The sequence below is a fragment of the Macrobrachium nipponense genome, chromosome 4, assembly GCF_015104395.2.
Source record: "Macrobrachium nipponense isolate FS-2020 chromosome 4, ASM1510439v2, whole genome shotgun sequence".
Taxonomy (NCBI): domain Eukaryota; kingdom Metazoa; phylum Arthropoda; class Malacostraca; order Decapoda; family Palaemonidae; genus Macrobrachium; species Macrobrachium nipponense.
The window spans coordinates 88,826,452-88,851,661 of NC_061100.1; the positions used below are offsets into that span (position 1 = coordinate 88,826,452).

Below are 25,210 nucleotides of genomic sequence, written 5' to 3' on the forward strand. Positions count from 1 at the left end.
ACAGAGACAGGAGAAAGACAGACAGAACAGAGGACTGGCACAACAAACCAATGCACGGACAATACATGAGACAGACTAAAGAACTAGCCAGCGATGACAATTGGCAATGGCTACAGAGGGGAGAGCTAAAGAAGGAAACTGAAGGAATGATAACAGCGGCACAAGATCAGGCCCTAAGAACCAGATATGTTCAAAGAACGATAGACGGAAATAACATCTCTCCCATATGTAGGAAGTGCAATACGAAAAATGAAACCATAAACCACATAGCAAGCGAATGCTCGGCACTTGCACAGAACCAGTACAAAAGAGGCATGATTCAGTGGCAAAAGCCCTCCACTGGAGCCTGTGCAAGAAACATCAGTTTACCTTGCATAATAAGTGGTACGAGCACCAACCTGAGGGAGTGATAGAAAACGATCAGGCAAAGATCCTCTGGGACTATGGTATCAGAACGGATAGGGTGATACGTGCAAACAGACCGGACGTGACGTTGATTGACAAAGTCAAGAAGAAAGTATCACTCATTGATGTCGCAATACCATGGGACACCAGAGTTGAAGAGAAAGAGAGGGAAAAAATGGATAAGTATCAAGATCTGAAAATAGAAATAAGAAGGATATGGGATAGGCCAGTGGAAATCGTACCCATAATCATAGGAGCACTAGGCACGATCCCAAGATCTCTGAAAAGGAATCTAGAAAAACTAGAGGCTGAAGTAGCTCCAGGACTCATGCAGAAGAGTGTCATCCTAGAAACGGCACACATAGTAAGAAGAGTGATGGACTCCTAAGGAGGCAGGATGCAACCCGGAACCCCACACTATAAATACCACCAGTCGAATTGGAGGACTGTGATAGAGTAAAAAAAGAAAAAAAAAAAAATAATAAAAAAAAAAAAAAAAAAAAAAAAAAAAAATAATAATAATAATAATAATAATAATAACGTCTTTACTACACAAAGAATTTTTTTAGAATAATAACAGTTTTTTCAATTGTATTCAGTCTCTGTAGCCTTCTGAATTTATCGTATTCTTATCAGCAGGTTAATAATAATCACACCCAAGAAAGAAGACTTTGAAAAGAGGCGACAGGAGCCACAGTACTCAATGGCCCACGTTGATGCTTATGTAGCCTAAGAATAGGCTTCAGTTCTAACATTTCTCTTTCCTACTCCTATGAAAAACTTTGGACCTTCCTGGCTCCTGGGCCCAGTGTTTAAAAAACCTGCTCCTACACTACATAAGGAAGTTAGTTTTACCATCTATGGCTCAGAACGTCTAAAGAATTTCAATTGACACCCCCAACACCTACCCTATTTTCACTACTTTTTTCACTATTTCATAATCATCTTCCCTTCCCTTTGGACAAACTTCAATATCGTATATTTCCCCTTTTGGACAAGCTCAAAGATTATTTACCTCAACTTTTGGACAAACTTCAATATCGTATATTTCCCCTTTTGGACAAACTCAAACATTATTTAACTCAACTTTTGGACAAACTTCAATATCATTTGCCTCCCCTTTTGCAATAATTTGAATGTCATTTACCTTCTTTTTTAGACAAACTTGAATATCATTTACCTCCCCTTTTGGACAATATAGAATATGTTTTACCTCCCCTTTTGGAAAAACTTGCATATCATTTACGTCCCCTTGATGAGAAACTAGAATATGATTTACCTTAATTTTGTACAAACTTCATTATCATTTACCTCCCTTTTGAACAAACTTGAATATCTTTCCCTTTTGGACACACTTGAATGTCATTTACTTTCACTTTTGGACAAACTTGGATATCATTTACTTTCCATTTTGGACAAACCTGGATATCATTTACTTTCCCTTTTGGACAAACCTGAATATTATTTACTTCCCCTTTTAGACAAACTTGGATATCATTTACTTTCCCTTTTGGACAAACCTGAATATTATTTACTTCCCCTTTTAGACAAACTTAGATATCATTTACTTTCAATTTTGGACAAACTTGAATATCATTTACTTCACCCATTGGACAAACTTCAGTATCATTTACTTCCCCTTATGGACAAACCTGAATATCATTTACTTACCCTTATGGACAAACTTAAATATCATTTACTTCCCCTTATACACAAACTTGAATATCATTTACTTCCACTTTTGGACAAACTTGAATATCATTTACTTCCCCTTTTGGACAATCTTGAATATCATTTACTCCCCCTTATGGACAAACTTGAATATTATTTACTTCCCCTTATGGACAAACTTGAATATCATTTACTTCCCCCTTTGGACAAACTTGAATATCATTTACTTCCCCTTATACACAATCTTGAATATTATTTACTTCCCCTTATACACAATCTTGCATATCATTTACTTCCCCTTATACACAATCTTGAATATCATTTACTCCCCTCTTATGGACAAACTTGAATATCATTTACTTCCCCTTTTGGACAAACTTGGATATCATTTACTTTCCCTTTTGGACAAACTTGAATATTATTTACTTCCCCTTTTGGACAAACTCGAATAAAATTTACTTTCCCTTATGGACAAACTTGAATATCATTTATTTCCACCGTTTGGACAAACTTGAATATTATTTACTTCCCCTTTCGGAAAAACTCGAATAACATTTACTTCCTTTTTTGGGCAAACTTAAATAACATCTATTTTCCCTTATGGAAAACTTCAATATTGTTTACTTCCCCTTATGGACAAACTCCAATAACATTTACTTTCCCTTATGGACAAACTTGAATATCATTTACTTCCCCTTATGGACAAAATTGAATATCATTTACTTCCCCTTAAGGACAAACTTGAATATCATTTACTTCCCCTTATACACAATCTTGAATATCATTTACTCCCCCTTATGGACAAACTTGAATATTATTTACTTCCCCTTATGGACAAACTTGAATATCATTTACTTCCCCCTTTGCACAAACTTGAATATCATTTACTTCCCCTTATACACAATCTTGAATATTATTTACTTCCCCTTATGGACAAACTTGAATATCATTTACTTCCCCATTTGGACAAACTTGAATCTTATTTACTTCCCCTAATGGACAAACTCGAATAACATTTACTTTCCCTTATGGACAAACTTAAATATTATTTACTTTCCCTTATGAACAAACTCGAATAACATTTACTTTCCCTTATTAACAAACTTCAATATCATTTACTTCCCATTTTGGACAAACTTGAATATCATTTACTTCCCCTTATGGACAAACTCGAATAACATTTCCTTTCCCTTTTGGACAAACTTGAATATTATTTACTTCCCCTTATGGACAAACTTGAATATCATTTACTTCCCCTTATAGACAAACTCGAATAATATTTACTTTCCCTTATGAACAAACTTGAATATCATTTACTTCCCCTTATGGACAAACTCGAATAACATTTACTTTCCCTTTTGAACACTTGAAATATCATTACTCATTTTGACAACTTGAATCATTTACTTCCCCTTATGGAACAAATCGAACATTACTTTCCCTTTTGGACAAACTTGAATATCATTTACTTTCCATTTTGGACAAACTTGAATATCATATACTTTCCCTTTTGGACAAACTTGAATATCCTTTACTTTCCCTTTTGGACAAACTTGAATATCATTTACTTCCCCTTTTGGACAACCTTGAATATCATTTACTTCCCCTTATGGTCAAACTTGAATATAATTTACTTCTACTTATGGACAAAATTGAATATCATTTACTTCCCCTTTTGAACAAACTTGAATCTTATTTACTTCCCCTTATGGACAAACCCGAATAACATTTACTTTCCCTTTTGGACAAACTTGAACATCATTTACTTTCCATTTTGGACAAACTTGAATATCATTTACTTTCCCTTTTGGACAAACTTGAAAAATCTTTACTTTCCCTTTTGGACAAACTTGAATATTATTTACTTTCCCTTTTGGACAAACTTGAATATAATTTACTTCCCCTTATGAACAAACTTTAATATCATTTACTTCCCCTTATGGACAAACTTGAATATCATTTACTTCCCCTTATGGACAAATTTGAATATCATTTACATCCCCTTTTGGACAAACTTGAATCTTATTAACTTCCCCTTAAGGACAAACTCGAATAACATTTACTTTCCCTTATGGACAAACTTAAATATTATTTACTTCCCCTTATGGACAAACTCGAATAACATTTACTTTCCCTTATTAACAAACTTGACTATCATTTACTTCCCCTTATGGACAAACTCGAATAACATTTACTTTCCCTTATGGACAAACTTGAATATCATTTACTTCCCCTTATGGACAAACTCGAATAACATTTACTTGAATATCATTTACTACCCCTTATGGACAAACTCGAATAACACTTATTTTCCCTTTTGGACAAACTTGAATATCATTTACTTCCCCTTTTGGACAAACTTGAATATTATTTACTTCCCCTTATGGACAATCTTGAATATCATTTACTTCCCCTTTTGGACAAACTTGAATATCATTTACATCCCCTTTTGGACAAACTTGAATATTATTTACTTTCCCTTTTGGACAAACTTGAATATCCTTTACTTCCCCCTTTGGACAAACTTCAATATCATTTACTTTCCCTTTCGGACAAACTTGAATATCGTTTACTTCCCCCTTTGGACAAACTTCAATATCATTTACTTTTCCTTTTGGACAAACTTCAATATCATTTACTTTCCCTTTTGGAAAAACTTGAATATCATTTACTTCCCATTTTGGACAAACTTGAATATCATTTACTTTCCCTTTTGGACAAACTTCAATATCATTTACTTCCCCCTTTGGACAAACTTCAATATCATTTACTTTCCCTTTCGGACAAACCTGAATATAATTTACTTTCACTTTTGAACAAACTTGAATATCATTTACTTTCCCTTTTGGACAAACTTGAATATCATTTACTATCCCTATTGGACAAACTTGAATATAATTTACTTTCCCTATTGGACAAACTTGAATATCATTTACTTTCCATTTTGGACAAACTTCAATATCCTTTACTTTCCCTTTTGGACAAATTTGAATATCATTTACTTTCCCTTTTCGACAAACTTGAATATCGTTTGCTTCCCCCTTTGGACAACTTCAATATCATTTATTTTCCCCTTTGGACAAACTTGAATATCATTTACTTTCCCTTTTGGACAAACTTGAATATCGTTTACTTCCTCCTTTGGACAAACTTGAATATCATTTACTTTCCCTTTTGGATAAACTTCAATATTATTTACTTTCCCATTTGGCCAAACTTTAATATCATTTACTTCCCTTTTGGACAAACTTGAATATCGTTTACTTTCCCTTTTGGGCAAACTTGAATGTCATTTACTTTCCTTTTGGACAAACTTGAATATCATTTACTTCCCCCTTTTGTACAAACTTGAATATCATTTAGTTTCTCTTTTGGACAAACTTGAATATCATTTACTTTCCCTTTTGGACAAACTAGAATATCCTTTACTTTCCCTTTTGGACAAACTTGAATATCATTTACTTTCCCTTTTGGACAAACTTGAATATCATTTACTTTCCGTTTTGGACAAACTTGAATATCATTTACTTTCCCTTTTGGACAAACTTGAATATCATTTACTTCCCCTTATGGACAAACTTGAATATCGTTTACTTCCCCCTTTGGACAAACTTGAATATCATTTACTTTCCCTTTTGGAAAAACTTGAATATCATTTACTTTCCCTTTAGGACAAACTTGAATATCGTTTACTTCCCCCTTTGGACAAACTTGAATATCATTTACTTTCCCTTTTCGACAAACTTCAATATCATTTACTTTCCCTTTTGGACAAACTTCAATATCCTTTACTTCCCTTTTGGACAAACTTGAATATCATTTACTTTCCCTTTTGGACAAACTTGAATATCATTTCCTTCCCCTTATGGACAAACTTGAATATCATTTACTTTCCCTTTTGGACAAACTTGAATATCATTTACTTCCTCCTTTGGAAAAACTTCAATATCATTTACTTTCCCTTTTGGACAAACTTGAATATCCTTTACTTTCCCTTTTGGACAAACTTGAATATCACTTACTTCCCCCTTTTGTACAAACTTGAATATCATTTACTTTCTCTTTTGGCAAACTTGAATATCATTTACTTTCCCTTTTGGACAAACTTGAATATCATTTACTTTCCAGTTTGGACAAACTTGAATATCCTTTACTTTCCCAACCTTTTGACAACTTGAATATCATTTACTCAATGGCAATTGGACAAACTGAATATCATTTACTTTCCCTTTTGGACAAACTTTAATAACATTTACTTTCCCTTTTCGACAAACTTGAATATCATTTACTTTCCATTTAGAACAAACTTGAATATCATTTACTTTCCCTTTTGGACAAACTTGAATACCATTTACCTTCCCTTTTGGACAAACTTGAATATCATTCACTTTCCCTTTTCGACAAACTTGAATATCATTTACTTTCACTTTTGGACAAACTTGAATACCATTTACTTTCCCTTTTGGACAAACTTGAATATCATTTTCTTCCCCCTTTGGACAAACATGAATATCATTTACTTTCCCTTTTGGACAAACTTGAATATCATTTACTTCCCCTTATGGACAAACATAATATCATTTCTACTTTCCCCTTATAGAGAAACTTGAATCACTTAACTTCCCCGATGGACAAACTTGAATATCATTTACTTTCCGTTTTGGACAAACTTGAATATCATTTACTTCCCCCTCTGAACAAACTTGAATATCATATATTTTCCCTTTTGGACAAACTTGAATATCATTTACTTCCCCTTATGGACAAACTTGAATATCATTTACTTTCCCTTTTGGACAAACTTGAAAATCATTTACTTCCCCATTTGGACAAACTTAAGAATCATTTACTTTCCCTTTTGAACAAACTTGAAAATCATTTACTTCCCCATTTGGACAAACTTAAGAATCATTTACTTTCCCTTTTGAACAAACGTGAATATCATTTACTCCCCCTTATGGACGAACTAGAATATCATTTACTTTCCCCTTTGGACAAACTTGAATATCATTTACTTCCCCTTTGGACAAACTTGAATAAATTTTTACTCCCCCTTTTGGACAACTTTAAATATCATATATTCCCCTTTTGTACAAACTTGAATATGATTTACTTCCCCTTATGGACAAACTTGAATATCATTTACTTTCCCTTATGGACAAACTTGAATATCATTTACTTCCCCTTATGGACAAACTGGAATATCATTTACTTCCCCTTATGGACAAACTTCAACATCATCTACTTCCCCCTTTGGACAAACATAAATATCATTTACTTTCCCTTTTGGACAAACTTCAATATCATTTACTTTCCCTTATGGACAAACTTGAATATCATTTACTTTCCCTTATGGACAAACTTGAATATCATTCTTTATTTTCCTTTTGGACAAACTTGAATATCATCTACTTCCCCTTTTGGACAAACTTGAATATCATTTACTTCCCCTTATGGACAAACTTGAATATCATTTACTTTCCCTTTTGGACAAACTTGAATATCATTTAATTCCCCTTTTGGACAAACTTGAATATCATTTACTTCCCCTTGTGGACAAACTTGAATATCATTTACTTCCCCTTTTGGACAAATTTGAATATCATTTACTTCCCTCATTGAACAAACTTGAATATCATTTAATTCCCCTTTTGGACAAACTTGAATATCATTTACTTCCCCTTGTGGACAGACTTGAATATCATTTACTTCCCCTTTTGGACAAATTTGAATATCATTTACTTCCCTCATTGGACAAACTTGAATATCATTTACTTCCTTTTATGGACAAACTTGAAAATCAGTTACTTCCCCTTATGGACAAACTTGAATATCATTTACTTCCCCTTTTGGACAAACTTGAATATCAGTTACTTCCCCTTTTGGACAAACTTGAATATCAGTTACTTTCCCTTCTGGACAAACATGAATATCATTTACATCCCCTTTTGGACAACTTGAATATCATTTACTTTCCCTTTTTGACTAACTTGAATATCATTTACTTCCCCTTATGGACAAACTTGAATATCATTTACTTTCCCTTATGGACAAACTTGAATATCATTTACTTCCCCTTATGGACAAACTTGAATATCATTTACTTCCCCTTTTGGACAAACTTGAATATCATCTACTTCCCCTTTTGGACAAACTTGAATATCATTTACTTCCCCTTATGGACAAACTTGAATATCATTTACTTTCCCTTTTGGACAAACTTCAATATCATTTACTTTCCCTTATGGACAAACTTGAATATCATTTACTTTCCCTTATGGACAAACTTGAATATCATTTACTTCCCCTTATGGACAAACTTGAATATCATTTAATTCCCCTTTTGGACAAACTTGAATATCATCTACTTCCCCTTTTGGACAAACTTGAATATCATTTACTTCCCCTTATGGACAAACTTGAATATCATTTACTTTCCCTTTTGGACAAACTTGAATATCATTTAATTCCCCTTTTGGACAAACTTGAATATCATTTACTTCCCCTTGTGGACAAACTTGAATATCATTTACTTCCCCTTTTGGACAAATTTGAATATCATTTACTTCCCTCATTGGACAAATTCTTGAATATCATTTACTTTCCCTTTTTGACTAACTTGAATATCATTTACTTCCCCTTATGGACAAACTTGAATATGATTTACTTCCCCTTTTGGACAAACTTGAATAACAGTTACTTTCCCTTTTGGAAAAACTTGAATATCAGTTACTTCCCTTTTGGACAAACTTGAATATCAGTTACTTCCCTTTTGGACAAACTTGAATATCACTTAATTTCCCTTTTGGACAAACTTGAACATCATTTACTTCCCCTTATGGACAAACATGAATATCATTTACTTCCCCTTTTGGACAAACTTGAATATTATTTACTTCCCCTTTTGGACAAACTTGAATATCATTTACTTTCCCTTTTGGACAAATTTGAATATCATTTACTTCCCCTTATGGACAAACTTTAATATGATTTACTTCCCCTTTTGGACAAACTTGAATATCATTCACTTCCCCTTTTGGACAAACTTGAATATTATTTACTCCCCCTTTTGGACAAACTTGAATATCATTCACTTCCCCTTTCGGACAAACTTGAATATCATTTACTTCCCCTTTTGGACAAACTTGAATATCATTCACTTCCCCTTTTGGACAAACTTGAATATTATTTACTTCCCCTTTTGGACAAACTTGAAATATCATTCAAAACAAACTTCCCCTTTCAGACAAAACTTGCAATATAACATTTACTTCCCCTTCTGGACAAACTTGAACATCATTTACTTCTCCTTTTGGATTTCAACTTGGACAAACTTGAATATCATTCCCCCCCCGCACTTCCCCTCCCCCTTTCGGACAAAACTTGAATATCATTTACTTCCCTTTTGGACAACCTTGAATATCCTTTTTCCCCTTATCTTCCCCTTTTTCCTTTTTTGGACTTGTTTTTTTGGTTAAATCTTATTTTGAATTATTATTATTTACTTCCCATTTTGGACAAACTTGAATAATATTAACTTCACCTATTGGACAAACTTGAATATTATTTACTTCCCCTTTTGGACAAACTTGAAAATCATTTACTTCTCCTTTTGGACAAACTTGAATATCATTTACTTTCTTTTTGGACAGACTTGAATATCACTTACTTCGCCTTTTGGACAAACTTGAATATGATTTACTTCCCCTTCTGGACAAACTTGAATATCATTTACTTACCCTTATGGACAAACTTGAATATTAATTATTTCCCTTTTGGACAAATTTGAATATCATTTACTTCCTCTTTTGAACAAACTTGAATATCACTTACTTCCTCTTTTAGACAAACTTGAATATTATTTACTTCCCCTTTTGGACAAACTTGCATATCATTTACTTCCCCTTCTGGACAAACTTGAATATCATTTACTTCCCCTTTTGGACAAACTTGAATATCATTCACTTCCCCTTTTGGACAAACTTCAATATTATTTACTTCCAGTTTTGAACAAACTTGAATATGATTAACTTCCCATTTTGGACTAACCTGAATATCATTTACTTCCCCTTATGGACAAACTTGAATATCATTTACTTCCCTTTTGGACAAACTTGAATATGATTTACTTCCCCTTTTTGACAAACTTGAATATTATTTACTTCTTCTTTTGGACAAACTTGAATATTATTTACTTCGCCTTCTGGAAAAACTTAAATATTATTTACTTCCCATTTTGGACAAACTTGTATGTTATTTACTTCCCCTTTAGGACAAACTTGGATATTATTTACTTCCCCTTATGGAAAATCTTGAATATATTACTTCCCCTTTTGTACAAACTTGAATATCATTTACTTCCCCTTTTGGACAAACTTGAATATCAGTTATATCCCCTTTTGGACAAACTTGAATATCATTTACTTCCCCTTTTGGACAAACTTGAACATCATTTACTTGCCCCATTGTAGACAAACCTGAATATCAGTACTCTCCTTTTGGGGAAACCAAACTGAATATCAGTTACTTCCCCTTTTTGACAAACTTGAATATCACTTACTTCCCCTTTTGGAAAAACTTGAATATCAGTTCTTCCCCTTTTGGACAAACTTAATATCAGTTCTTTCCCCTTTTTTTGCCAAAAAACTTGAATATCACCTTGGATTCCTTCCCCTTTTTGGAAAAACCTTGAAATACAAGTTTCCCTTTCCCCTTCTGGAAAACATGAATATATTTACTTTCCCTTTTCGACAAACTTGAATATCATTTCCTTCCAATTTTGGACAAACTTGAATATTATTTACTTCCCCTTTTGGACAAACTTGAATATCAGTTACTTCCCTTTTCGGACAAACTGTAATATCATTTACTACCCCTTTTGGACAAACTTGAATATCATTTACTTCCCCTTTTGGACAAACTTGAATATCATTTACTTCCCCTTTTGGACAAACTTGAATATCATTTACTTCCCCTTATGGACAAACTTGAATATCATTCACTTCCCCTTTTGGACAAACTTGAATATCATTTACTTCCCCTTCTGTATAAACTTGAATATCATTTACTTCCCCTTTTGGACAAACTTGAATATGATTTACTTCCCCTTTTGGACAAACTTGAATATCAGTTACTTTCCCTTATGGACAAACTTGAATATCATTCACTTCCTCTTCTGGACAAACTTGAATATGATTTACTTCCCTTTTTGGACATACTTGAATATGATTTACTTCCCCTTTTGGACAAACTTGAATATGATTTAATTCCCCTTTTGGACAAACTTGAATATCATTTACTTCCCCTTTTGGACAAACTTGAATATTATTTACTTCCCCTTTTGGACAAACTTGAATATCATTTACTTCCCCTTTTGGACAAACTTGAATATGATTTACTTCCACTTTTGGACAAACTTGAATATCATTTACTTTCTCTTTTGGAAATCTTGGATAATATTTGCTTCCTCTTTTGGAAAAACTTGAATATTATTTCTTAACTTTCCCCTTTTTGGACAAAACTTGCAATCTTATTTTAACTTCCATCTTTTGAGGACAAACATGAACTATTATTTTACTTCCCCTTTTGGGACAACTTGAATATTATTATTACTTCCTCTTTTAGGACAAATTGAATTGAATTATTACTTATTTACCCCCCTTGTTTTGGGACAAAACTTTTGAAATATCAGGTTACTTCCCCATTTGGAAAAACTTGAATATGATTTACTTCCCCTTTTGGACAAACTTGAATATCAGTTACTTCCCCTTTTGGAAAAACTTGAATATGATTTACTTCCCCTTTTGGACAAACTTGAATATAATTTACTTCCCCTTTTTGACAAACTTGAATATTATTTACTTCTTCTTTTGGACAAACTTTGAAATTATTTACTTTACTTTCCTTGCTGGAAAAAACTTAAAATTATTTATTTACTTTCCCATTTTTGGGACAAACTTGTATGTTATTTACTTTCCCCTTTTCTCGGACAAACGTTCGATTATTATTTACTTCCCCTTATGGAAAATCTTGAATATGTTACTTCCCCTTTTGTACAAACATGAATATCATTTACTTCCTCTTTTGGACAAACTTGAATATCAGTTACATCCCCTTTTGGACAAACTTGAATATCATTTACTTCCCCTTTTGGACAAACTTGAATATGATTTACTTCCCCATTTAGACAAACTTAAATATCAGTTACTTCCCCTTTTGGACAAACTTGAATATAAGTTACTTACCCTTTTTGACAAACTTGAATATCACTTACTTCCCCTTTTGGAAAAACTTCAATATCAGTTATTTCCCTTCTGGAAAAACATGAATATTATTTACTTCCCCTTTTGGACAAACTTGAATATCATTTCCTTCCAATTTTGGACAAACTTGAATATTATTTACTTCCCCTTTTGGACAAATTTCAATATCAGTTACTTCCCTTTTCGGACAAACTTTGGAATATCCATTTTACTTACCCCTTTTGGACAAAACTTGAATATCATTTTTACTGCCCCCATTTGGACCAAAACTTGAAATATCATTACTTCCCCCTTTTGGCGACAAACTTGAATATTATTTACTTCCCCTTTTGGACAAACTTGAATTATCATTTTACTTACTCCTTTGGGACAAACTTGAATATCAGTTAATTCCCACCCTTTGGACAAAACACACTGATTATTCAGTTTTTACTTCCCCACTTACAGACAAACTTGAATTAACCATTTTACTTCCCCTTTTGGAACCAAACTTGAATACCAGTTACTTCCCACTTTTGGAACAAACGTTGAACTATCATTTACTTCCCCTTTTGGACGAATTTAGCATCTTATTTAATTTCCCCCTTTTGGAAAAAACTTGAATATTATTTAACTTCCCCCCCCCCCCCCCCCTGTTTCGGACAAAGTTAGAATATGTTTTACTTCCCGTTTTGGACAAACGTTGAATATTCTTATCTTAATTCCCCTTTTTGGACAAACTTGAATATCATTTACTTCCCCTTTTGGACAAACTTGAATATCAGTTACTTCCCCTTTTGTACAAACTTGAATATCAGTTTCTTCCCCTTCTGGACAAACTTGAATACCAGTTACATCCCCTTTTGCACAAACTTGAATAACAGTTTACTTCTCCTTTTGGACCAACTTCAATATTATTTACTTCCCCTTTTGGAAAAACTTGAATATAATTTATTTCCCCTTTTGGACAAAGTTGAATATTATTTACTTCCCCTTTCGGACAATTTTGAATATTATTTACTTCCCCTTTTGGACAAAAACACTTGAATATCATTTTACTTCCCCTTTATGGACAAAACTTGAATATCATTCACTTCCCCTTTTGGACAAAATTGAATATCATTCATTCCCTTTGGACAAACTTGGAATTATCCCAATTCACCTTGCCCCGTTTTTGGGAGAAAAACTTGAATATCATTCCCTTCCCCTTTAGGACAAACTTAAATATTATTTACTTCCACTTATGGACAAACTTGAATATTATTAACTTCCCCTTTTGGACAAACTTCAATATTATTAACTTCACTTTTAGACAAAATTGAATATCATATACTTACCCTTTTGGACAAACTTGAATATCATTCACTTCCCCCTTTGAACAAACTTGAATATTATTTACTTCCCCTTTTGGACAAACTTAAATATTATTTACTTCCCCTTTTGGACAAACTTGAATATTATTTACTTCCCCTTTTGGACAAACTTGAATATTATTTACTTCCCCTTTTGGACAAACTTGAATATCATTTACTTACCCTTATGGACAAACTTGAATATTAGTTATTTCCCTTTTGGACAAATTTGAATATCATTTACTTCCTCTTTTGGACAAACTTGAATATCATTTACTTCCTCTTTTAGACAAACTTGAATATGATTTAATTCCCCTTTTGGACAAACTTGAATATCATTTACTTCCCCTTTTGGACAAACTTGAATACCAGTTACTTCCCCTTTTGGACAAACTTGAATATCATTCACATACCCTTTTGGACAAACTTGAATATCATTCACTTCCCCTTTTGGACAAACTTGAATATCATTCACTTTCCCTTTTGGACAAACCTGAATATTATTTACTTCCCCTTTTAGACAAAATTGAATATCATTTACTTACCCTTTTGCACAAACTTGAATATCATTCACTTCTCCTTTTGAACAAACTTGAATATTATTTACTTCCCCTTTTGGACAAACTTAAATATTTACTTCCTTATGGAACAAACTTGAATTATTATACTTTACCCCTTTGAAAACCCCCTTTTGGAATATTATTTTACTTCAAACCTTTGGAAACAAACTTTCATTACATTTTACTTCCCCTTTTGGACAAATTTAAATATCATTCACTTCCCCTTTTGGGACAAACCTTCGAAATTTCATTTCACTATTCCTCTTATGGACAAACTTTGGGAAATATCATTTACTTTTCCCTTTTGGGACAACTTGAATATTCATTCACTTCCTCTTTTGACAAACTTGAATATCATTCACCTTCCCCTTATGGAACAAACTTTGAATATCATTCACTTCCCCTATTTGGAAAAACTTGAATATTATTACCCTTTTTTCCTCTTGGACAAAACTGAATTAAAATCATTTACTTCCCCTTTTGGACAAACTTGAAATCTTTATTTAACTTCCCCTTTTGGACAAATAATATATTACATCAGTTACTTCCCCTTCTGGATAAACATGAATACCAGTTACTTGCCCTTTTGGACAAACTTGAATATAATTTACTTCCCCTTTTGGACAAACTTGTATATCATTTACTTCCCCTTTTGGACAAACTTGAATATTATTTGCGTCCCCTTTTGGACAAAACTTGAATATCATTTACTTCCCCTTTTTGGACAAAACTTTTGGAATATCATTTACTCCTTATGGACAAACTTGAATATTATTTTAATTACTTTTGGACCCAAACTTCAATACATTTTTACTTCCCTTATCGACTTGAATATCAATTTCACTTATTCCCTTTTGACACTTGGAATTATCATTGAATATCATTTACTTCCCCTTTTGGACAAACTTGAACATTTGGAATTAACATTTACTTTCCCCTTCGATAAACTGAATAACCGTTTACTGCCCTTTTGGACAAACTTGAATATTATTTACTTTCCCTTTTTGGACAAACTTGAATATCCTTCACTTCCCCTTTTGGATGAACAAAACCTGAATATCAGGTTTACTTTCTCCCTTATTGGACAAACTTGAATATTTATTTAAATTTACTTTTTGGACAAACTTTTTTCAATATCATTTAACTTCCCCTTATCGACTTAAATCAATTTATTTTCCCTTTGGACAAACTTGAATATCATTTCAACTTTCCCCTTATGGAACAAAATTGTATCCGTTACTTTCCCCTATTGGACAAACTTGAATATTTTTTACTTTTCCCCTTTTTTGGACCAAACTTGAATATCCTTCATTTCCCCTTTTGAACAAACTATAATATTATTTACTTCCCCTTTTGGACAAACTTAAATATTATTTACTTCCCCTTTTGGACAAACTTGAATATTATTTACTTCCCCTTTTGGACAAACTTGAATATTATTTACTTCCCCTTTTGGACAAACTTGAATATTATTTACTTCCCCTTTTACACAAAATTGAATATCATATACTTACCTTTTGGGACAAACTTGAATATTATCATCACTTCCCCTTTTGGACAAACTGAATATTATTTACTTTCTCCCTTTTGGACAAACCTTGAATATTATTTATACTTCCCCTTTTTGGGACAAATTGAATATTATTTACTTCCCTTTTTGGACAAGGTTAAATAATCATATCACGTTCCCTTTTGACAAACTTGAATATCATTCACATTCCCACTTTTTGGGACAAACTTGAATATGCATTCACTTCCCCTTTTGTTGGACCAAATTGAATACCGTTACCCCCTTTTGGACAACTTGGAAATCATTTACTTCCCCTTGTGGACAAACTGAATATCTTCACTCCTTTTTGAACAAACTTGAATCTTATTACTTCCCCTTTGGACAAACTTGAATATATTTACTTCCCTTTGGAAAAACTGAAGATTATTTTACTTACCTTTGGACAAACTGGAATATCAGTTACTTACCCTTTTGGACAAACTTGAATATTATTTACTTCCCCTTTTGGACAAACTTGAATATTATTTACTTCCCCTTTTGAACAAACTTGAATATTATTTACTTCCCCTTTTGGACAAACTGGAATATCAGTAACTTCCCCTTTTGGACAAACTTGAATATCAGTTATTTACCCTTATGGACAAGCTTGAATACCAGTTACTCCCCCTTTTGGACAAACTTGAATATCATTCACTTCCCCTTTTGGACAAAACTTGAATATAATTACTCCACTTTGGACAAAACTGAATATATTAGTTCCTCTTTTGGACAAACTTGAATATCATTTACTTCCCCTTTTGGACAAACTTGAATATCATTTACTTACCCTTTTGCACAAACTTGAATATTATTTACTTTCCCTTTTGGACAAACATGAATATCATTTACTTCCCCTTATGGATAAAATTGAATATCAGTTATTTCCCTTTTGTACAAACTTGAATATCATTCACCTCCCCTTATGGACAAAATTGAATACTAGTTACTTCCCCTTTTGGACAAACTTGAATATTATTTACTTCCCCTTTTGGACAAACTTGAATATCATTCACTTCCCCTTTTGAACAAACTTGAATATTATTTACTTCCCCTTTTGGACGAATTTAAAAATCATTCACTTCCAATTTTGGAAAAACTTGAATACCATTCACTTCCCCTTATGGACAAACTTGAATATCATTCACTTCCCCCTTTGGACAAACTTGAATATCATTCACTTCCTCTTTTGGACAAACTTGAATATCATTTACTTCCCCTTGTGGACATACTTGAATATCATTCACTTCCCCTTATGGACAAACTTGAATATTATTTACTTCCCCTTTTGGACAAACTTGGATATTATTTACTTCCCCTTTTGGACAAACTTGAATATCAGTTATTTCCCCTTCTTGACAAACTTTAATACCAGTTACTTCCCCTTTTGGACAAACTTGAATATCAGTTACTTCCCCTTTTGGACAAACTTGAATATCATTCACTTCCCCTTATGGACAAGCTTGAATATTATTTAGTTCCTCTATTGGACAAACTTGAATATCATTTACTTCCCCTTCTGGACAAACTTGAATATCATTTACTTCCCATTTTGGACAAACTTGAATATCAGTTACTTCCCCTTTTGGAAAAACTTGAATATCATTTACTTTCCCTTTTGGACAAACTTGAATATTATTTACTTTCCTTTTTGGACAAACTTGAATATCATTTACTTCCCCTTATGGACAAACTTGAATATCATTCACTTCCCCTTATGGACAAAACCGAATACCAATTACTTCCCCTTTTGGACAAACTTGAATATTATTTACTTCCCATTTTGGACAAACTTGAATATCATTCACTTCCCCTTTTGGACAAACTCGAATATTATTTACTTTCCCTTTTGGACAAACTTGAATATTATTTACTTTCCCTTTTGGACAAACTTGAATATCATTTACTTCCCCTTATGGACAAACTTGAATATCAGTTATTTCCCTTTAGGACAAACTTGAATATTATTTACTTCCCCTTTTGGACAAACTTGAATATTATTTACTTCCCCTTTTGGACAAACTTGAATATTATTTACTTCCCCTTTTGGACATACTTGAATATTATTTACTTCTCTTTTGGACAAACTTGAATATTATTTACTTCCCCTTTTGGACAAACTTGAATATTATTTACTTTCCCTTTTGGACAAACTTGAATATCATTCACTTCCCCTTTTGAACAAACTTGAATATTATTTACTTCCCCTTTTGGACAAACTTAAATATTATTTACTTCCCATTTTGGACAAACTTGAATATTATTTACTTCCCCTTTCGGACAAATTTGAATATTATTTACTTCCCATTTTGGACAAACTTGAATATCATTCACTTCCCCTTTTGGACAAACTTGAATATCATTCACTTCCCCTTTTGGACAAACTTGAATATCATTTACTTCCCCTTTTGGACAAACTTGAATATCATTTACTTCCCCTTATGGACAAACTTGAATATCATTCACTTCCCCTTTTGGACAAACTTTGAATATCATTTACTTCCCCTTTTGGACAAACTTGAATATCATTCACTTCCCCTTTTGGACAAACTTGAATATCATTTACTTCCCCTTTTGGACAAACTTGAATATCATTCACTTCCCCTTTTTGGAGAACTTTTGAAATAATTATTTACTTCCCCTTTTGGACAAACTTGAATATTATTTACTTCCCTTTTGGACAAACTTGAATATCGTTCACTTCCCCTTTTGAACAAACTTGAATATTATTTACTTCCCCCTTTGGACAAACTTAAATATTATTTACTTCCTCTTTTGGACAAACTTGAATATTATTCACTTCCCCTTATGGTCAAACTTGAATATCAGTTACTTCCCCTTTTGGAAAAATTTAAATATCATTCACTTCCCCTTTTGAACAAACTTGAATATTTTTTACTTCCATTTTGGACAAACTCAAATATTATATACTTCCCCTTTTGGACAAACTTGAATATCATTCACTTCCCCTTATGGACAAACTTGAATATTATTTAGTTCCTCTTTTGGACAAACTTGAATATCATTTACTTCCCATTTTGGACAAACTTGAATATCATTTACTTCCCATTTTGGACAAACTTGAATATCAGTTACTTCCCATTTTGGACAAACTTGAATATCATTTGCTTACCCTTTTGGACAAAATTGAATACCAGTTACTTCCCCTTTTGGACAAACTTGAATATCATTCACTTCCCCTTTTGGACAAACTTGAATATTATTTACTTCCCCTTTTGAACAAACTTGAATATTATTTACTTCCCCTTTTGGACAAATTTAAATATCATTCACTTCCCCTTTTGGACAAACTTGAATATCATTCACTTTCCCCTTTGGACAAACTTGAATATCATTCACTTCCCCTTTTGGACAAACTTGAATATCATTAATTCCCCTTTTGGACAAACTTGAATATCATTCACTTCCCCTTTTGGACAAACTTGAATATTATTTACTTCCCCTTTTGGACAAACTTGAATATTATTTATTTCCCCTTTTGGACAAACTTGAATATCACTCACTTCCCCTTTTGAACAAACTTGAATATTATTTACTTCCCCTTTTGGACAAACTTGAATATTATTTACTTCCCCTTTTGGACAAACTTGAATATTATTTATTTCCCCTTTTGGACAAACTTGAATATCATTCACATCCCCTTTTGAACAAACTTGAATATTATTTACTTCCTCTTTTGGACAAACTTAAATATTATTTACTTCCCCTTTTGGACAAACTTGAATATTATTTACTTCCCCTTTTGGACAAACTTGAATATCATTCACTTCCCCTTGTGGACAAACTTGAATATCATTTACTTCAGGTTGTCTTATGCCAAGATTGGTTGAAACAGGTCAACTGGTCTTCCAGCTCTACTGATGCAAAAATGGATGAATGGGAAGTTAAACTCTGGGTTGAGTTTTTCCTCCTCTTCATTTTTTCTATATGAATTGGATGGTTTTTTAAAGGCAGATTTTAAAAGTCAAAATTCAGATCCCGCTGACTGCAATAATATGATGTCGAAAAACGGTTATTGTGAACAGACCATCACCATGAGATGAAACCGCTTACGAGAGATATTTAAAATTTCTCGTTTAAAACTTCCTGATTGTGTAGGCTAATATTTTAATATTTAGTGAACCTTAAACGGAAATAATTCAGTACGTTTACTAACTTCTCGAACAGAGGGCGTGATGTGAAAAAATTTAGTAAAATAATCAACAAAACCATTCGATGGATGCAAATCCTAACTGATAAAAACAAGTCAAAAATGCAATCGAGTTTTCTGTAATCTATAAGCGATATGAGACGTGGGAAAGCTTTCAGCCACCTAAGTGGCCTGTCCTATATCGCTGTCAGTCGCACCATACGGCTAACTTTAGCCTAAAATAAAATAAAAACTACTGAAGTTAAGAGAGCTGGAATTTGGTATGTTTGATGTTTGGAGGGTGGATGATCAACATTCCAATATGCAGCCCTCTAGCCTCAGTCATTTTGAAGATCTGAGGGCGGACAGACAAAGTGCGGACGGACAGGCAAAGTCATCCCAAGTTTCCTTTTACAGGACACTAAATATTGACAGTTGAATTATCATGTTATACTCGGTCAATACTGAGTCGCGGATCAATGCCAGGTGTAATTTAAGTTTTACTGCTTTGCAAGGACCCATGCAATTCAATCATTTTCAAAAATAGATGATTCAGAAATGTCCTAAATCTAATCATGAGATAATTCTATACAGGTATAGCAGAACACTTCACAACATAAGATGACATTTCATCGCCTCCCCCCCCCCGCCCCCGCCCCTCCCCCCCCACCCCTTTTCAAACATCTCGCAAAACAAAAATATTTCAAAAGGCATAACACTAAACTTGAGTTCTTTTTCCATTCTTGATGCGAAAGACATCTTTACTCTATTTCCTTTACCTCTTGTCTGTTGTCTCTTCATTTATATCTTGAAAATCAGGTCGGACTGGGTAAAATATTAAAAGGAAAATATGAAAAACGTAAAATCCGGCGAGGCACCTCCATTATTATCACAGTCGAGGATTTTACTCCCTCGCTGCCGTCTGGTTACATAAAGTCTTCGACTCTCTGGGGAAATATGATCTCACAGTGAGTTCCTCATCCCGACAAAAAAGGGAGAGAGAGAGAGAGAGAGAGAGAGAGAGAGAGAGAGAGAGAGAGAGAGAGAGAGAGAGAGAGAGACTCTTTTTATATTCTATATCAGCTCATCTGTGAACAGTACAGGCCGACGATCAATTCTTAGGGACAAATCATCGATCTGTTTACGGAAAGATTTTAACAATGAGATGAGTAAGACGACTGTTTCAAAGATCTACGTAATTTTGAGGATATCAACTACCAACTTCTTCCGCTCTAATGATAATCCTTGTTCCTAAACAAACATATCGTACCCCAATATAGTGACATATCTTAATACAGAGAATAGTTATGACGCATATCGACCAAAATAAATGGATTATTTCAAATGATTACGTTTCATGGACTGTCACTTCGAGAAATTCTCGGAGAAATGACAAGTAGTGAATGGCTGGAAGCCTTCCTACATGTGCGCGAACACGCATTGCACCATGGAAAATGGAAGGTGATAGACCATGACATGATATCAGCATGAAATTAATCGCTTGGATGTGACATTTAAGGATATCTCTACCTGCACGTGCTGATCAATATTGTGCTTTTGTCATATCGATGATGGATCTTATCAATATCATTACCTAAAAAGTTATTTTAGACAAATGACATTCTACTGCCTCATGTCTCCTGGAATTATAATAATTTCTTTTTTTTTTCTCACTAGTGTAAAAGGTTGGTATCACAGTCAGGATACCGTCTGCAACTTCCTTCCTGAGGACTTGACCCCACTATAAAACCTTTTCAGGAGTCAAGTTCCTAATTATTATTGCAGTGGCCAGCAGTACTCTAAAGCCTGGTTCGTTCAAGAATTCCACATCCAAGTCCCATGGTGTGGGTATATCTGTTATAGGTATTTCCTGGGCTTCTTGATTTAGCGGGATTAGGCCTGGTCCTCGGGAATGTCTTACATGGCTATTCATTACATCCTAGTCCCAAAGTAATGTACTTCATTGTTGTTGTTTTTTTATCACTTTTACTGTTATCTAGTTTTACCAATAAGTAGTTTATTTTCTCCCCATCTCTTATATTCATTTTGTACTAAAGTTGGACATACGCCTTGATGTGGTTGGTGGAATCCATATTCTGTATGCATTTGCGGCACACAGGTGATGTTGTTTGGACATTATTCTTTTGCTGCCATGGACAGGCTCTCGGTATCCTTCTGAAACTCTCCTACTATGAGATTCAGGGTATCTGTAACACGGTTTTTTGGACTTTGCTCCTTGTCAAAGCATTGGATGTAGCTGAAAGTTGACAAATGTATATTTTACAACCACACACAAATTTTGTCAGCATTATCAATAACCTAAACCCGATAGTTTTAATTTTTATAGAGTAAAAATGCTCTAGCCGACGCCATGGCCAATGATTACGAGCCAAGAGTCGAAAAACATTCATTACGTAAGCAAGGTAAACACACCTTTTAACGAAATGTTGCCCCGCCCATCTACCAGACATAAACTCCATCGGCTCTGAAACCCAAAGACTTTATGAATGGCGGAACGATACATAGATGTGGGTGGGGTATCAGTGCTAGCGTAGTAATACTACTGTAGCAGTAGTGCCGCAACAGTATAGCAGCAATATACATGAATTAAACGTTTAGGCCAACTGCTGGGATCCTTGAGGATCATTTAGCACTTCTTACAACTACTCGAGAAATTAGTTTTTATAGACAGACGTTAAATTTTCTAATCCAACAGTGCCCATGGTAGCCTTCAGTGTTATCCTGAATTATAACGAGGCGAAAGTGGGTGGAGCCTCATGAAGCCATCATTCTGACGATAATTATTGGTGAAGGTTTAAAGCCAATATACGGTACCGGCTTTTTTTTTTCAGTAAATAGGTAGATAGCCAATAAATAAAAATTGCTTGACATTGTATATAGCAGTTATCAAATCAAGCTTGTCTACTATGTTTTTGAAAATTACCAGCTATTCCCTACATCTTGTCAATCTGATTGTGACCTATAAAGTAGACTGTAATTTCTTAGGAAACCTATTTTGGGAGTTAGGCTAATAATCGTAGTGTTTTTGTATTTATTAACATATTTTGTTGGTTTGTTCATTATGACAATTATCAGTGGAGAGGTTCCAGAGTTCATAAAGGTGTACTGCTTTGCTTGTATTTAAATTTGTATGTCATTGTTGCCAGAGGTTTAGCCTTCGTCACGTATAGCCAATCATCCCTCGAGAAAGAGGGAAGAAATGCTGTCATAAGTTACGTAACGAGTGCGTTCGAAACCTTTTCTCTGAGTAAGTTGGCCCGTCTTCAAAAAAGGTCACTTTTACATTATAAGTACCAAATTTATTCAACCTACGTAATGCAGAATACAGTCAAAATTTATGTGTAGATATAATATGTATTCTGAATAAGCGTTATATTTTTGAAATGCATATATAAAAAGTTATTGCGAAAAAAGCATGTTACAGAGGCCATGAATCTCATAGTAGTCAGCTATTGCCTACTAACATCTCCAGTTAGACATGTATTTGTTTGTTTTCCCGTCTCTCATTTTTTTTGTCATATGAAAAAATATCCCTGGGCAATCGGTTACCCGGCCAAGAACAAGCCTTTACCTCGCGCAGCTGATTCTTCTGGTTCGGATACGGTATTCTATCTGGTTTCTCTAACTTGATGAGAATCCTTGTTCACATCTCTTACGAATCCTGTTCTAGATCCAGTTTTTTTTAATCTTCGCCTTAGTCTGCACTGTTGGTTCTTGGGTACGGCCAACTTTCACAAAGAATTTAAACGATATCACGATCCTAATGCACCGCTGCTACACACTTATTGAATCTAAGCAACAAAATGATGAAGCTGCTGATTGGAACTCCAGTTCCTCAGTCTTTTTCACTTCATCAAATAATGTTAATCTTTTATTAAAGTTTTTGAAAAAATTTGCCAGGATAAAAATCCAAATTCATTAGGATGCTTCCTGAATCAGGATGAACCTTCTACTGTTATTTAAAATCCGCTCTTAAATTATTTAGTAACGCTTAATTAATCGACTGGTCACTGGCCCATTGTTGACTTTCTTCCTAGACTGTCCTTATTCGGCTCTAAATTACCTTTGGTCATTTTCCCCCCTTGTTAATGGTCAACCTCCCATTAGAATTCCCTTGAAATGTTTTATGTTTTCTGTTATCTTACCCTGGTTCCCGAAGGACAAACAAGTACAACGCTATTCAAGCTGAGGGAGAGACAACTCTTGCGTGTTAACGCCTTAATGATCTTTCGCCTACATTAGAGAGGACATATTTCTTAGAGATTTTCCCCAAAAAACTTCAAAGACATTTACCGCTCGCTTGTTAGAGCGCTGAAAAACTACTGCAGATTTTCAGTTCCTTCTTCATCATCAGTCTGAAAGAATTCGGTAGCAGAACCATCTTGGCCAACAATGTTAGAGTTTAAGGACTATTATAGATATTTTAAATCCTGAAGATTAGCATTTTAGTTGTTTTATCAAACGCACTTTCTTTCATTCATTCTTGTTCTCTGTGAGATTCGCAGAGAGAGAGAGAGAGAGAGAGAGAGAAGAGAGAGAGAGAGAGAGAGAGAGAGAGAGAGAGAGAGATTACGGCAAAGGTGAACCATCCACTTCATATTCCGATGACATTAAATTTAAATGGCACATATGTCCTATGGGTGTCATTTAAAAGTTTGCTCAAAAGACAGCAAAGATGATTTCCTTTTAATTTAAAGGCTTCATAAACAAAATTTAATTCTTTGTCGCAAAACATAATGAGTTCGACACAAATCTTGCCATGGAAGACAATCCTGAAAATCTAATATATAATCTAAATAAGGAGATGTCTGTCCAAAGTAATGGCTGGATAAATTTCTTGTTGTGTTAGAAGAAAGAAGAAAGCACAGATGAGTTCTGCAGTAGGAATGAAATGAACCATTTTCCTTTTCATTTCCTAAAGTATCAGAACAGACACAGAATACATTTTAGAGACTATAAAGATACATGTTTCAAATCCGGTTATTATAGGATAAATTTGACCTGGCTTGGTGAGAGTTCGTGTGTTCCAAGTGGAAGACTCTCTTTCTCATATTATAACAAGAGGCGTAACAATCCAATTTCACTGTACCCTAAAAATGAAGCCAACTGAATCTCGCTACTTTAATACAGAATCAAGTTGCAACTCTTCGTAGCTTACAGAAAATAGTGAGATTGTTAATTTACTATTCTAAAACATAAATACTTTATATATAATCCACAGTCGTGGAACAGAATAACTAAACTAAATCAAGTAAAATCATATG

At 33.6% G+C, this 25,210-nt stretch overlaps 2 protein-coding genes across 3 annotated transcripts in view; both read right to left on the minus strand.

Annotated features, from left to right (window-relative positions):
- The window catches only part of LOC135211000 (uncharacterized), a 216,229-nt gene that overhangs the window by 149,572 nt on the left and 41,447 nt on the right, over window positions 1–25,210 (minus strand). The gene's annotated exons all lie outside the window — the stretch shown is intronic.
- Window positions 4,458–10,542, minus strand: LOC135211434 (uncharacterized). The gene is made up of 6 exons (XM_064244744.1): window positions 10,420–10,542; window positions 9,895–10,125; window positions 7,639–7,854; window positions 6,432–6,569; window positions 5,952–6,104; window positions 4,458–5,117 (listed from the first exon to the last, which is right to left on the minus strand). The coding sequence occupies exons 1-6, from the start codon at window positions 10,540–10,542 to the stop codon at window positions 4,458–4,460; spliced, it is 1,521 nt and encodes a 506-aa protein (XP_064100814.1).